Source organism: Hemicordylus capensis, chromosome 1 (genome assembly GCF_027244095.1).
Source record: "Hemicordylus capensis ecotype Gifberg chromosome 1, rHemCap1.1.pri, whole genome shotgun sequence".
Classification (NCBI taxonomy): Eukaryota; Metazoa; Chordata; class Lepidosauria; order Squamata; family Cordylidae; genus Hemicordylus; species Hemicordylus capensis.
In genome coordinates, this window is record NC_069657.1 from 80,902,797 (window position 1) to 80,917,948 (window position 15,152).

At 41.4% G+C, this 15,152-nt stretch overlaps 1 protein-coding gene across 3 annotated transcripts in view; it reads right to left on the reverse strand.

The window, feature by feature from the left end:
- Positions 1–1,345: 1,345 nt before the first annotated feature.
- PALS1 (protein associated with LIN7 1, MAGUK p55 family member) overlaps positions 1,346–15,152 on the reverse strand; it is a 112,718-nt gene continuing 98,911 nt past the window's right edge. For all 3 annotated transcript variants that reach the window (XM_053291704.1, XM_053291700.1, XM_053291703.1), the window contains 6 exons: positions 13,680–13,751; positions 12,363–12,434; positions 9,983–10,150; positions 9,155–9,357; positions 6,898–7,008; positions 1,346–4,746 (listed from right to left, as the gene is read on the reverse strand). In XM_053291704.1, coding sequence (XP_053147679.1) covers positions 4,570–4,746; positions 6,898–7,008; positions 9,155–9,357; positions 9,983–10,150; positions 12,363–12,434; positions 13,680–13,751 — 803 coding nt within the window. In that variant the 3' untranslated portion in view covers positions 1,346–4,569. The remainder of the gene's footprint in view (positions 4,747–6,897; positions 7,009–9,154; positions 9,358–9,982; positions 10,151–12,362; positions 12,435–13,679; positions 13,752–15,152) is intronic.

A 15,152-nucleotide genomic window follows, 5' to 3' on the forward strand; every position in this document is an offset into this window, starting at 1 on the left:
CAGCAGCCTCTTTTAACAGCAGCAATAAAGACACAAAGGCTGTGTCGAAATCTCTTTCCCAATCCAATCTTTCAGTCCCATGTGTCTTGTAATCTATCCTTTACAAACAAGAGCAGAACTAAAAAGCTCCTGTTGTGGTTTTGCAAGCTAGCCCCGTGGTCTCACAAAGCAAGACTTAAGCGAGGCTCTTGTAGAGAGGAAGATTTCAGAAACCTTTTGGATAGCCCCATGGCTTCTGTCACATGAGCACTTGGAAGAGTCCAAAAGAACAGCCAGTTATACTCATTTTATATAAGTACCCCAGGTAGAAGAGCAGAGCGTAAAGTGGACCACCATTTAAGGAAAGCAAGAGGTGAGGTTGCTCCAAAGCATCAAACTCAAGTATCTTTTTATCCAAAGTTCAAATAATGCAAGTTTTATCAGGGCATGGGCTTTTGTTGAATACAATGCACACCATTTGTGCTAGCAGTGATAACTGACCTTTATTTCTGGTATGCAACTAATGGTGCAAGAACTTTTCCAAAGGAGATGTGACTTCCACAACTAAACATGCTTTAGTCAAGTTTCATTTTTCAGTCAAGAATGAAGTTACATGAAAAAAACTGAAGCATTGCACTAAGTTAAAGCTATGCTGAAACTTTTAAAAAGAGGATTTTCAATATTCGTAAGCCTACTTCACACATTTGGGTGATATATTGCCCCCAGGAACACAGGTACAGCTAGGTAATTTTGAAGCCTGGACCTAAAGGCCTTTGGAGGCTCACCTGCTGCAAGTTAAGCATTTTTTTAACACGTAGACTCTTGAGGGCCCAAACCACACCACCCAGGTCAGACTAAAGAGGGTGTGGAGGCCCTGGATGTTGGCTCCAAAGTCCAGGGGTAAGAGCACCTCCGCAGGATCACAAAGCACATAACCACCATTCTCTGCAGTTAGCTACATATGTAAAGGTGTGCCATATAATTTGGGTTGTCTGGGCAAACATCAAGCAAGCCTTAGTCATCAAACCCATCTGTTAAGCCATCAGTGCAAAAGGCCCAAACCTATAGCTCTCTGCTTCGCCCCTTATTACAGAAGCATTTGTGTAGGATTGCCCTGATGTAGCTGAATGTCAATAGGCCTTAAGGCTAGTATATAGTAAGGTGGTTTGTATCTTCATTTTGATAGAACTTAGTGGCTTTAGGAAGAGCCACCATAGCATCTCTGGTAATGAGGTGGCAAAGCACAGCTATCCTGCTGCTGCTCACAGCCTCAATGTCACTATAAACTGCTCTTGTACAGTAGTCCTTTTATCTACATTTATTTTGCTGGAAAGATGGCCTGTAGTAATGAGTCTAGCAACTGAAGTACATTAAGTAATAGAAACTTAGTGATTTATTTGAAAACTAAAAATATAATTTTACATTTTTACATTAGTGTGCAGTTCATAACATCTCAAAATAGAGTGCAGGTACATGATACTAAGTTACAATTTGAGGCTATCCATAATTGTATGCAGAGTTACTTTAAACGGTGTGAAGTCACCCCCTCACTCTTCATCTAAGTACACATGATTATATTCATGGCATGTCAACAGGGGGTACCTTCCACTCAACTAAGGGAATGTTTTGTCTAATTAGCCTAGAGGAAACCTAGTATTACAGTTCTTATTTAGCTCATGGCAAAGTTCTTTATAATGTGAGATATTGTATGCTTTGGAACAAATTTCTGATTCTCTTTTCATTCAAAACAAAAAAGCAGACTTTGCTTTCATAAGACAGAACATCCTTCCCCAATGATTGACCAGTTTCAATTCAGTTTATTGGTTGATTTTTTTAAAAAAACGATGGTGTAACTATGGTGTTACTTGTTTACTATGGTTGCATTTATCTAACCAGAGCTCAAAGACCATTTAGGCCACTACCACAGTTAATTGGTAAGTGGCAGGAACACTTAACATAGGATACTTTCTCCATTCAGAAGACAAAGTTTCTTAACTATCTCAGGAATTTAAAAGGGTACAATAAGAGATTTATTGCTTAACACACAGGAGAACACTGTTGGTGTGGTATGCTAACTGCAGTATTTCATCTACTGTTCTAGAGCTCATTATGGGTTACATCAGGCTTCACTGTAACGGCAATAATTCACATTTAAAAATAAGATACTGGTAAAGGTTTGAGAATTGTTTCACATGGCTGTAAAGCAGGGATGGCTAACTTAAGGCCCTCCAGCTAAGACTACAACTGCCATAAGCCCTAGCTATAGGCCATTGTGGCTGAGGATGATAGGCACTGTAGTCTAATAGCTAGAACCTCAGGTTGGCCACCCCTGCTATAAAGGATAATTATACCACATGGGCATCAGCACCATACCTATTACAGGACGACAACCAATACATACATTTGTGTAATCCACAGAATGATGCAGATGTAACACTTTGTATCCCTTAACCATGGTCAACACGTTATGGCATTGCACGCTTCCACCCACCGCAGTCCCACTTGTGTGTGTAAATTCCACCACCTTTATTCATGGATTCTTCATGTCTACATGAACACTCTTCATGCTAGCCAGGGCAGTTCGTAACCTAGGCCATTCCAAACCCCTGATTTAATGCCAAAGTACAAGCTTGGCAATGGTTACTAGCAGCATAGGAATAATGAGAAACCATGGATAAGGCAGGTATGTGCACAATTTTAAATGAGAGAGAAAGGGACTGTGTGATCTCACAGACCATTCTTGATCCTTTAACCATGGTTAAGTGATGGGAAAATATTGCATCTATACTGGCCCAGAATGTCTGAGTTTTGGTGACTAGAATTATACCAAATCAAAAGGAAGAAACACCAATAAATTAATCTTTGTGTCTTGCATTCTAGGAAAAATTGGGACAAATCATTACTTTCAGATTTTACAAGACCATCAAGCTTATTCTATATTATTTCTCTCTTACCCAAAGGCTTTTTTGGATGGAAGTGAAGTGATTACACCATATGTGCTACACTTCAAGACCATTTGTGTATGATCTGGACAGGAGCTACTGGATGTTTTCAAATTTCACTTTTTTCCATTCCAGGGAAGGATCATAACACTTCAGTGGAGACATTCAGTTTTTAACCTGAAGCAGCTTTTTCCACACACATCCTTCATATGCTAATGTATGCTATATCTGACTACAAACACAAGAAGATATAGATCTTGGCTGTTGAATCTTTTAGGGTAAAAGATGAAAGAACATGGAAAGGTAGCTAATTCTTCACTATTAGTTATATTCAACTATATTTGAAAGTAATTCCAGTGTATGACAGTATATAAAAATAAAAGCTATGACTGAGAACAAAGGAGCCTGTTAATATTCACATTCAAGGATGCCACAAAAAAGGGAGAAACCCTAATCCATTACAAAAGGCAGCTATAATTGGAGAAGCTTCATAAATTCAATAGCCGTGATATTTTGAATCTTCATAGGTATTTTCAATTGCACATTAGGGATCTGTTGGTCCGAGAGAAGAGAACATGCCAAGTTTCTAATTTAGCAGTGCTCACATTCTCTTGACTACTCATTTTGTTTTACAGCAATATCAGTTAAATCCAGGGCAATACCTTGGTTATTTAAATATTATTAATGCCAGTTAATCTAACTAGACTAACAGCCATGAGACATCTTGGGCTTAGGTATAAAAATACAAGAAAATATTCTAATATGTTCACCATTCCAAAGTCTGTTTTCTTTGTTATAAAAGACAATTTTACATTTTAAAGGAAGCAAAGCCTTTAAAAAAATCCATATAAGAATGTCTATTTTCATAAAAATATAACCTTCCCCGTCTAAATGTTTCTACAGTGCCACAGGATAACAGTGGCTCCTAATCAACTGATATAGGCAAAAGGGAACCAAATTCCATAAAAATATCACATCTAAAATATCAACTTTTACATACATACATATATATAATTCACCTTCCATGGGATTTAGGTTCAAATCTGATATACAAAGTAACTAAACAAAGAAGTTTGAAATATTTACATTGTACAAATTTCTCAAAATTGCAGTGCTATTAAATAATGGAATGTTTATCACTAGCAACAGATTCAAGCCTAACTGGGCAAGTCCAGATCACAGTGGCCCCTTTACACAATTGAGAGAATTTGCAGATTAACTTATCAATTCCCCTTGTAGATTCATTCCACTGAACAACATTCTGTAAAAGTATGTTTACAAACCATCATGTCCACAAGATAATTAAGTTAGCAGTGTTAAACAATCACCAATATTTATAACAATCAGAGATTGTATACATCAACTTGCTTTAAGAAAAACAATCCAACAGATAATCCAAATTTGAAGCAGCTGCTTGAAAGGCTATTCAAATGATTAAAAATGTAGTGGCTTGTTCAGAATATACATCTACGGTTAAAAAAAAGATAGTGGAAACCTATTTTTAAAACTGGAATTGTGTCAGGTTGCATGATTTATTTTTCCAAGTACATCAATTGGGCACACAGCGAAATAGAGCTTAACCTGCCATCTAATATCAAGGATGGTCATCTATTGGCAAAGTTCTTTTTCCCCTTGGAATTGTTCACTTTCACCGTAGCCAGGAGGATGGAACCCACTGAGGTTCTGTGTCAAGTTTGTTAATAAGACGAAGTAACTCTTGATATGCTTTATCAATATCAGAATTGACAATGGCTGTATCAAAGTAATGACCATTGTTTTGTTCCATCTCTCTAGTTTTTTCAATAATTTCTCGTAGTTCTTCTGGCTGAAATTGAAACAGAAATACACTATGTATGATATTGGAGAGAGAGAGAGTATCTGAATTTTGTGTAAAAGCAGCACTCTGATTAAGGAAAGGGCAAAGTACTAGACACACAGGCAGGTCAAAGTTAAACTATATGCAACACTCAGTTATTTGAACTCTCAATTTGAAACATAGTGGCACAACACCCAACCATACAGAAGTAGCAACAATTTTATCATAAGGATCAACTTACAGTCAAGTCCTCATAGTCTGTTCTATAAGAGATGGCTCACCTAGGGTCATTATTATTAAGAACAGTCCTGCTGGATCAGGTCTATCTAGTCCAGCATCCTATTTCACACAGTGACCCACCAGATGCCTCTGGGGAGCCCATAGGCAAGAAGTGAGGGCATGCCCTCTCTCTTGCTGTTGCTCCCTGGCAACTGGTATTGAGAGGCATCATGCCTTTGAGGCTGGAGGTGGCCCATAGTCACCATACTAGTAGTCATTGATAGACCTGTTCTCCATGAATTTGTCAAAGCCCCTTTTAAAGTCATCCAAGCTAGTGGCCCGGAAATTTAGGACCAACAAAAGGAAGTACTTTTTCACATACAGCATAATCAATCTATGGAATTCTCTACCACGGGATGTGGTGATGGCCACTAGCTTGGATGGCTTTAAAAAAGGGCTTAAACAAATTCATGGAAGACAGGTATATCACCTTAAGACAGGTATATGGCTACTAGACTGGTGGCTATAGGCTACCTACAGCCTCAGAGGCAAGATGTTTTTTAAATACCAGTTGCAGGGGAGCAACAGCAGGAGAGTGGGCATGCCCTCACCTCTTGCCTGTGGGCTTCTCAGAAGCATCTGGTGGGCCACTTTGTGAAATGGGATGCTGGACTAGGTAGTCCTTAGTGCCTTAATTAAGAACATAAGAACAGCCCTGTTGGATCAGGCCTAACACAGGTAATCAATAACCAGCAATAGGTGGCCAGTGTCACTTAGTGACAGAGACTGGGAAGAATGTAAGTGCAGTTATTAAAACATCATCCTAGACAAACATCCTACTGAAAAACCGCAACTGCAAAACGTTCTGCCAGGTATAAAGTATATGCCCAATAAAGTAAGAGTTGTTGCAGAACTTGAACTGCCTACCAGAAGAATCCATTTTAGCTACTCTTCCCTCAAAAATTCATCATCTTTGATGCTGAATGGGTAACATTTGTTGTAGCTATACCGGTAAACCCAATTCCGGTAAACATGCTTTTATGTATATTTCCATTGTGCATCGGGATGTACATCTCCATCACAATGGTTGCCTGAACTCTACTGAACTGGTTTGATGCTTTTGTTGTGAATGGGGGTACACATCTACATTCAGAGATAAAGGTCAAGTGTGCCGTCAAGTCGATTTCAACTCCTGGCGCCCACAGAGCCCTGTGGTTTTCTTTGGTAGAATACAGGAGGGGTTTACCATTGCCTCCTCCCGCACAGTCTGAGATGATGCCTTTCAGCATCTTCCTATATAGCTGCTGTCCAATATAGGTGTTTCCCATAGTCTGAGATAGTCTGGGAAACATACCATTGGGGATTCGAACTGGCAACCTTCTGCTTGTTAGTCAAGCATTTCCCCGCTGCGCCACTTAAGGTGACTACATTCAGAGATACCAACCCTATAAATAGACTAGCTCCCCATGACTATTGGTGAATCAAGACCAAGACTCATTAGAGATGCCCCCCCCCACTTTACAAGAAAATATAAAATGACTTAAATCTTATGTGGTCAGCATGCAGCACAGGTTCCACAAACTGCACAAGTGAAAGGTTTGTACCCCCTTCTCAGACAGCATCAGGGGAGCCCAGAGACTGGGCTATGGAGTTAAGCTCCAAATCCTGCCTGTCTCTTCCACTCAGTTCCTTGCTGCTGCTTCCTCTAACAAAGCAGATGTGCACATACATCAAGGCAGTGGGGGATCAAAAATGTACTGTTGTGTGCATTCAAGTGGCACGTTCATACACTGTACGATGCTTTTAATTTCACTGCATTTGATAGTTAGCCACCACAGTTATAAAGCTTGCATGTGAATATTTGTGTAAACTGCCTAGAGCCTTTGGAGTCATGCAGCATATAAATAAAATAAAATAAAATAATAATAATAATAATACCACCTTTGGATTTTTGCCCTCTTTGGCCAGTAATGCACGAAGCCTCTCTTGCGAAGGTGGTGCGATGAAAATAATATATGGTTTCAAGTCTGAATTGCGTAGGCTCTTGAGTGACTGAGTTGAAACATAATTTGTGCTATTAGTATTCATAAAGAACAAAGTAAATATATAATTCATAACAATTATTCACTGCCAATTTCAGCACTGCAACATTATACAAAAATTGTGAATTTCTATTATAATTATGCAAGACTTCTGTTTAGAATAACCAGCTAGCTCTTGGAGGAACTAGTTTAACAAGTTGAACACGTGATTTTAAAAATATTTCAGTTCTGGACAGCATAACTAACCAGAAAAATGAACTCTTTAAACTGCATGAACTAGTACAGCAAGTACCCTGCCTGCTAGTAACGAGACAGATAGAAACTGGATCAGAAACTAGAGTTGGACAGCACATGGCACGAGCCCAAACCAGCCTTCTTAACCTTGGGCTGTACAAATACAACTGCCACAGTTAGCAGCAAGATGGAGAGCATCATAGTTGTAAACAACAAAGGTACATAATTAAATTTCTTCTTACACATTTCTCAAGTAACTATGTGAATAGAACTGTGAGAACTGACTGCTTTTGGTAATCCAAAGACTAAATTTGTGCAAGCCACATCCTTGTTACAACTTGCTCTTCACCTACAAAAATTAATGTAGCTGGCCACACCTTTGCAGGGTGTGGCAAACAGTAATTTAGCAATTTGCTGTTTTGAAGCGCTTTTGTAGAATCATTTCTGTTTCTTCACATTTAGACTGGGATATATAGAAGGCACAATTCAGGAGTCAACAACATCTATATGGTGAAAAAAATATAAAGATCCTGAAAATCTGCTAGCTAACAAGACTATGGAGAAAACTGAGAAAGTAGTAAGACTCTTTGCCATAGAGTTGCCTCCAATGGTTATTGACAGATGGTACACAAGTGATTACTTTAAACCTATAACACACAACTTTCAAGTGCATCTGGCCATAGCTCCCTGGGGAATATTTCAGTTTGTGCATCTCCCCTTTTTATTTTAAAACACCTGCTGTGGAAAATACTGCAGTAGTATTGGTGCAAAATAGCTGCCACATAGAGCAGAATAGATCTTGGAAGATGAGATAAGCCAACTCTTGAACATTTGACTCAAATATCAAGCTGGTGAAAAGGAAATTCCACTTTTTAACATGTCCTGAACTATTTCTTTAAAATACCACACGAAGCGCAGCTTTAATAATACTGGGTAGAAAAGAGGGTGTTGCTTTATAGATAGGGTTAAAAAACCCCTGTGTATTTGAGGCAACACACATGTAAAATTAACTTTCCTTTTAGGCAAGGCATACCTTAGAGCAACCGTTTTCAGTGCTGGATTGGATAGATCCAGATTAACCAATCACATCTTTGAAGACCCTGTCACTTAAATGCATGCTGGAACTGATAAATACAAGCTACTTTGTCACTTCCCCCTGGCCAGTGTTTTGTGTCCACCTGATTTTAGATCAATTGTGTTGTACAAGTTAACCACACAACCCAAGTTTCATAAGACTCCACAATAATATGCTCAGGTTGAAACCTCTGGAAAGTTTTCAATGCTGAAATCTTAGCATTTTCTGGAGGCAGTGTTAAGACCTTTCTGTTTGGTGTTGACGTTTGAAAAGCAGGGGTCTACAGTCCCATTTGCTGTGGCAGGATGGGTTGATGTGGGGCAGTAGCACTGGGATTTTCCTTTTTTCTCCTCTGACAATATCAAGTGAGGCATTAAAATCACTTTCCAAAGCGTTTTCTGCCACTGCTGACTGTTCTGAACACTCACTGAAAGGAGAATTCCTAACAGCCTGAGATCTCTATCGAGCCACAACCTCTGTAGCATGGGGCAACAATTACACAAATTTATTCTGTGAGGGGAAGAGAAACACTTTGGGATTATAGAAGTTGCATACTCTGGGTGCAGAAATAAAATTAGTGCTCACAGACAGAATTCATACAGGTCAATCTGTAAATACTAAGAATGTAGAGCAGGGCTGCTCAGCTTTGGCCCTCCTGCAGATGTTGGCCTACAACTGCCATAATACCAGGCAGTTGGCCACTGTGGCTCGGGATTATGGGAGTTGTAGTCCAAATAGCTGGGGGGGGGGAGTTGAGCAGGCTTGATGTAAAGTCTTCACCAACATGCTGAAGCCAAAAGGCTCATATCACATCTAGCAATTCACTGCACAAACACAATTCAATTACCTGTGTATGAAGATTTAAGAGACATATCTTTCCAGAATTGATCACTTGCCGGACAGAATCTATGCTGGTGCCATATAGATTCTTCTCAAATTCACCATGCTCAATAAACTTCCCTGCTGCTATATCAGCATCAAATACTTGCCGTGACACAAAGTGATAATCTCTGCCAGCTACTTCATTGTCTCTTCTATTTCGTGTTGTGTCTGAAGAAAATAGTGAACAAATCAGAGTTAAGACTAGTAAATCCTTGGGTGGTGGAACGATGCAGATATTTCCGTTATATCAGTTTGCAAGGCTATGAGAAAACAGCAGCTACTTGGAAAGAAATCTCTTAGCAGGATATTCTTGTGCTAAACTAACAATATCCATCTTTAGACTTCTTTAATCGAGAAAGGATTACAAACTGAGAACAAAAAATAGTTCCATAATGCAGCAGTCTTTGGCATGTGTCCAATACATAGCACACATTCAGTCATGCAAACATACTTTGCAGAAAAATGTATCACATGAAGCAGAGAATGTCACATATAACTGAAATAACCGGGACAAACACAGGATGGCAGAATCACATCCAATAAGAATATAACCAAGTTACCATCAATAATGGATTGTTCTTGTCAAAGGATCCAAAGTGGTTTCTTTCCTTTACACTAACCTTCTATGCATGGAATATATTCAGTCACTCACACTCACAAAGAAGAATTTACTGAAGTACTTCCTTCCATACACATCGCAAGACTTAGCTTACAAAATGACATGAGGTCTGGCAGCAAGGGTTTTATGTTGGAATAGAGGTCAGTGGTAATGTGCCCCACCCTTTCAACTTACGAGGAACCGCAGAAGCAAATCTGTCAACTTCAGTATTCATCAGCCTTTGCCGCAGTTCATTTTGACCACAGTTCTGTGGACCAATCAGGACAATAGGTCGTTTTCTATTTGCCGGTTGGTGATAAAGTGACATTTCCTCATAAGTTAAGATCTCCTCATTGTCGTAATCTTCAGAAAGAAGGACCAAAATAAAATCTGTTTTTCCTCCCGCAAAGACTAGAGAACATTAGTTACTATGAAATTCAATGAGACTTGCTGGGTGACTCTGGGCCAGTCACTTCCCTCTCAGCCTAACCTACGTCACAGGGTTGTTGTGACAAGAAACTTAAGTATGTAGTACACCGCTCTGGGCTCCTTGGAGGAAGAGCGGGATATAAATGTAAACAAATAAATAAATAAATAAAATAAGCGAGCTTTTAAAAGGCTTGTAGTATTTTCTGTAGTAACCCTTGTTCTTGACAACGTCCAGAGTAGCAGCTGCGTGGCCAACAGGGATGAGGAGAGTTGTGCAGCCCTGGGCCAGAATTGTGCAGCCCTGCCATAGCCAGCTGGCACCACTGTTTACAATTTCGAGTCTATAAATTTAGGCTTGAATCAACCTAGCATAGCCAGGAAGACACTTATCACCAATTAGTGATGATTACAACTCTTTACATACAATTGGCCACAGACTGCACCTCTTGCACTCTACAGCCCTTTGACCCCACAGTTCACGTTCTTTTCCTCTATACCAGTGTGTGACACACAGCGCCTGCCAAATGAGGATAATACTTCATGCATTCAGTGAAGCAAATTTTAGTCCATAAAAGCTTGTGCTACCAAAAAACCCTATCTTTATGATATCACAGTGCCCTTCAGTGTTCTTGAGTAACACGTAAGTACTAGGGATGTGCAAACAGGATCGAATTCAAACCGGTTCAGATCAAAGGTTCGGACCCGGACCAAACAGGGCATTGCATTGGCAATGCTGCCACTGAGCCAGTCTGTACATTGACGGGTGCACTGCCAGTGCTGCTGCCCTGTGCAGAGCCTGGCAGTGCAGGGTGCTCTCCTGCCAGGGAAGCTTCTTCCATGGCAGAGGTGGAGGGCAGGGGCTTGGCAGCTAGCAGTGCAGCCAGGTTTTCCCTCCCTCCTGTGGCCCCCCCAATGCTTCTCTCTCCACTCAGTGGGGGCCCCCCTGATGATGCCCAGGTCATGGCGGAGCCCAGTTCTGGCTCCAAGGAGGAAGGGTCTGTTGCCAAGGTGGTGCTGCCGCCTCAGCCGAAGCTGGGAACTTATTCTGACGCACAGAGTGGAAGGGGGGTGGGCGATGGTGGCGGGCGGCCACCAGCAGCCCCCTTAGAGCCACCATCACCAAAAAGGCCCAAGAAGGCATCCAGGACGTCCAAGGCCACCCAGGGCAGTGTTGTTTGGCATCATTTTGAAATCCCTCAAGATGACCCAACCACTGCTTGCTGTGTTCACTGCAGGACACATCAGTTGGACAAAGGATGCTAAGCATCTGGGGACGACCTCCATGTGGCAACACATGCAACAGCTTGACCCGGATCTCCTTGACTCTGCTGACAGCGTTAGAACACCTAGTGTGCCTACGACTAGTGCTGACCAGGGCCATGAGAAGGCTTCCCTGAAGCAGGGCACGCTGCTGGTCAAGCGGTGGACACAGTTGTTGAGCAAGAAGTGTCCTGGTCATGTGGATCCACATCTCCTCACTCTCCTCATAGGGGAGATGATGGCCACTGACGACCAGCCTTTTCAAGTGGTTCAGAACCCCGTCTTCTGCCGGATCATCCAGATGTTAGCACCTGACTACTAGATCCCCTCAAGAACCATGTTCAGCCGGACTGTGGTTCTCTACCACTCACCCTGCTTTTTTGCCCTAGGTGCTCTACATAAGAAACAATGGTCCGGTTCGAGTCCCCATTATACCCTATGTATAATCTTTCAGAATCTGTCCGAGTTGGGTTTGAATTTGAAATGAACCAAGGGGGGTTCGAGCAAAACCAAAACCAAACCTACCCATCCTAGTTCAAATTCGAGCCAAACAGGCCATTCTGGTTTTGTGCACACCCCTAGTAAGTACTAGACATATTGTCTAACTTCAAACAATTCACAGCAAAGGACACAGCCACACATCTTCAATAGCTAGGTTTGGCCCTGAAACTAAATTCATATATTTAAACATGTTTGATCTTCCCCGATGCCAAATTACCAGCTGCACAGATCAAATTGTATGTGTGCAAGGCTTGGTCATGTTGATATTTCAATTTTGTATACTTGTAAAACCAACAGAAAGCCCTTTGGTAGATCTAGTGATCAACTAGAATTTCACCCCCTTATTAATACTAACTAGAAAAAACTTCAAGTCAGTTGAACTTACCATCATTTTTATTTGCGTTATACAACACTTTTTTCCGTTTCTTTTTATTTTTCTTTGCACACCAAAGTTTCCCTAGAAGTCAAAAAAACAAGAAGGTTAAACATGAACCAAGACTTTTGCAGCTGGATTTTTCTGTACTGGATGGCATCCAGACTAGTTTTAACCTAAATGCTGTTGTGCTAGTGTAAGGATGTAATGGAAGGCCACTGAGCACAGAAAGTGACAGTGCAACATTACACTCCGAAAGTGGCAGTGCAATATTGAACGAGGGTTAGTGCAACACAGTGCACCAGATAATTGTTGTACAACATGCTGAATTAACTTGTGCAAAAGCTCATATGTATCTGAGACCAGGTTCCTCTTCTACTAGCGGTAGCACTGTAACAAGTCTTTCTGAGAGTGTCACTGTGGTTGCTATGCATTCTGCATAAAACACTTATAACTGCTAGGTGCTGTACATATTCTTAAATGTAACACAGGCCCCGCCAGCACACTTACGATCTAAAGAAAAAGACAAGGCATGTGAGGGAGGAAGGGAAGAGGAAGAAGAATCTGTTGGAGTAAGTCAATGTGAACAGAGGTATTTTAAGGAGGCACCTGAGCATAAACACAGAGTGATTTTACTAAGTTACAGCCATATTTTTAAACAAAACACAATTGGCTGTACTAAATGCTTGCCAAGAACAAGCAGAAGAGAGACTTGCACATATTTTTACTTTATAACTTTCTTTGTATATCAATATTAGGGAATTCCTATCAATAGCCTCCTGTCAGGGACACCACTAAAAATCTCAACTATTTGTTCTTTTGTTCAGGTGTCATGACTGATGCCAAAATGTACACAAGGAACAAAACTGAAAATGCACCGAACTAATGTCAATCAGAGCTTGTCTGGCCCTACTCAAGGCTAAAAGTAGTTATGAGCAGAGCCACACTATAGGTATAACTGGGTTGTATCCTAACCTTGGACTCAGTGAATGAAAGTCCTTCTATTTATAGAAGAACAGTTGTGCTCACAGAATGACCCATTTTGTGGGTGCAATTCTCCTTCCAGAAGGAGGAGGACATCTGTTCATGGGGCACAAAGTTAGGGAACAGCCTAGTTAAGGAGTTGGGATATACTGGCAGAGTCATGGCAGCAACTGCTTAATCAGATCAGTCTCTCCTCAAAAGTGTGGAGATTGGCATGACTAGGAGTTCATCATCAATGGGGTGTTTGATGTACCCTGGGCAAAAGGGTGGGGAGCTCAAAAGGTTGGACTGGACTTATTATTTTAAATAATTTTTTGCAGGGGTTTCTTTAAGAGCTTCACTCACCCGATTTTTCTGGCTCCTTGTCTTCTTCTATTGTTTGCTTCATAGCTTCTCTTTGCTGCTGAAAACTTTTTCCTTAATGACAGAATATATGTATAAGGTTAGTAATGGGAAACAATTCTCAGTGTCTATTGCAGAAAATCATTGTTTCAAGGGTAGCATTATTTAAGAATGGGTAGAGAGTTTGATTTTATTAGGAGCTCTAACTTAGATAATTCCACAAACGGGTGATTCCCCCATAAAGCAAGGGGAGGGGATGGCCTCAGGTGGTGAGTGCGGGTGCCCCACCCCCCCCACAGGCACTACCCACCTGTCTGGGGCTGATGTCCACTTCACCACAAATACCACTCCTGTTTTTTCACATTACTCCACTCCTGGAACAGCCCTGTCCTTATTGGCCCCATTCCACAGGTAAGAGGCTGATGCTGACACAGTTTTGTCTTCCTGCTCACCTTCCACGTGCCACACACGCTCTGTCCTGGACTGGCATGCAGAGGCAACCTGCATGCATCCAGGCTCACTGTATATCTGTTCTAGTGCTGTGGCAGCCCGGTGGCAAGAACTTTTAAAATGGAGATTGCAGCACTGATCCTTGGCTCTGGCTGCTGGCGTCTCACTATCTTAGGAGGCAACTGGCTTGTTTGCTTCCTTCCAGAGCAAGTGCAGTTGTTGAGCGTCACAAGAGCAGGAGGCCGATGCCGCAACCACTGTTTTAGAAGCACTTGTCTTTGCTTCCACAGGGCTGCTGTAGTGCTGGAAGGGACACACTGGTCATTAAGTGTGGATGCATGCAGGCTGCCTGCATGCACTGGACTCAGGACAGAGTGCACACAGCACCTGGAAGGTGTGGGAAGATGGGCAGCATCAGTGCCAGCCTGTGTCCTTGGGAGGCAGGCCAGGGCTGTGTCAGCACCAGGTTCACCCAGGGGGTAGAGCGGCCTATTAAGACTTGTCTCATGTGGCAACTCACTTCAGGCTAGCACAGCCCACAGAATATTCCCCCACTACAGTGTTACAGTAACACAATTACTGTAATGATCAATTTCACTATAATTGATAATTACCATTAACTTAAGTGATAATTACTATCTTCACAAGTCAGATCACTTGCATCTCAACTGTTCATGCCTCTGCCATCTTGAATCGGGTTGGCTGACATCACTACAAACTAAGCCATTGAGTCTTTCTTATGTGTCCCTACAACTGTTCCAAATTGGTTCAAATCAGGTGGTTCACAAGTTAGCCCACTTGTGCCTCAGACGTTTATGCAACCGCCATCTCAAACTGGAGTGGATGACATCATCACATACTATGCCATTGAGGTGTCCCTACAACTGTACCCAGCTTGGTTCATATTGGTCCAGGATTGTGAAGTTGATGGGACACACACACAGAGCTGGGTAAACTCATAAGCTTACTTTCTTAAGTTAAAAATGGTATATTTTTAAAAGTCTACTTTCCTTAAGGAAAGTAAGC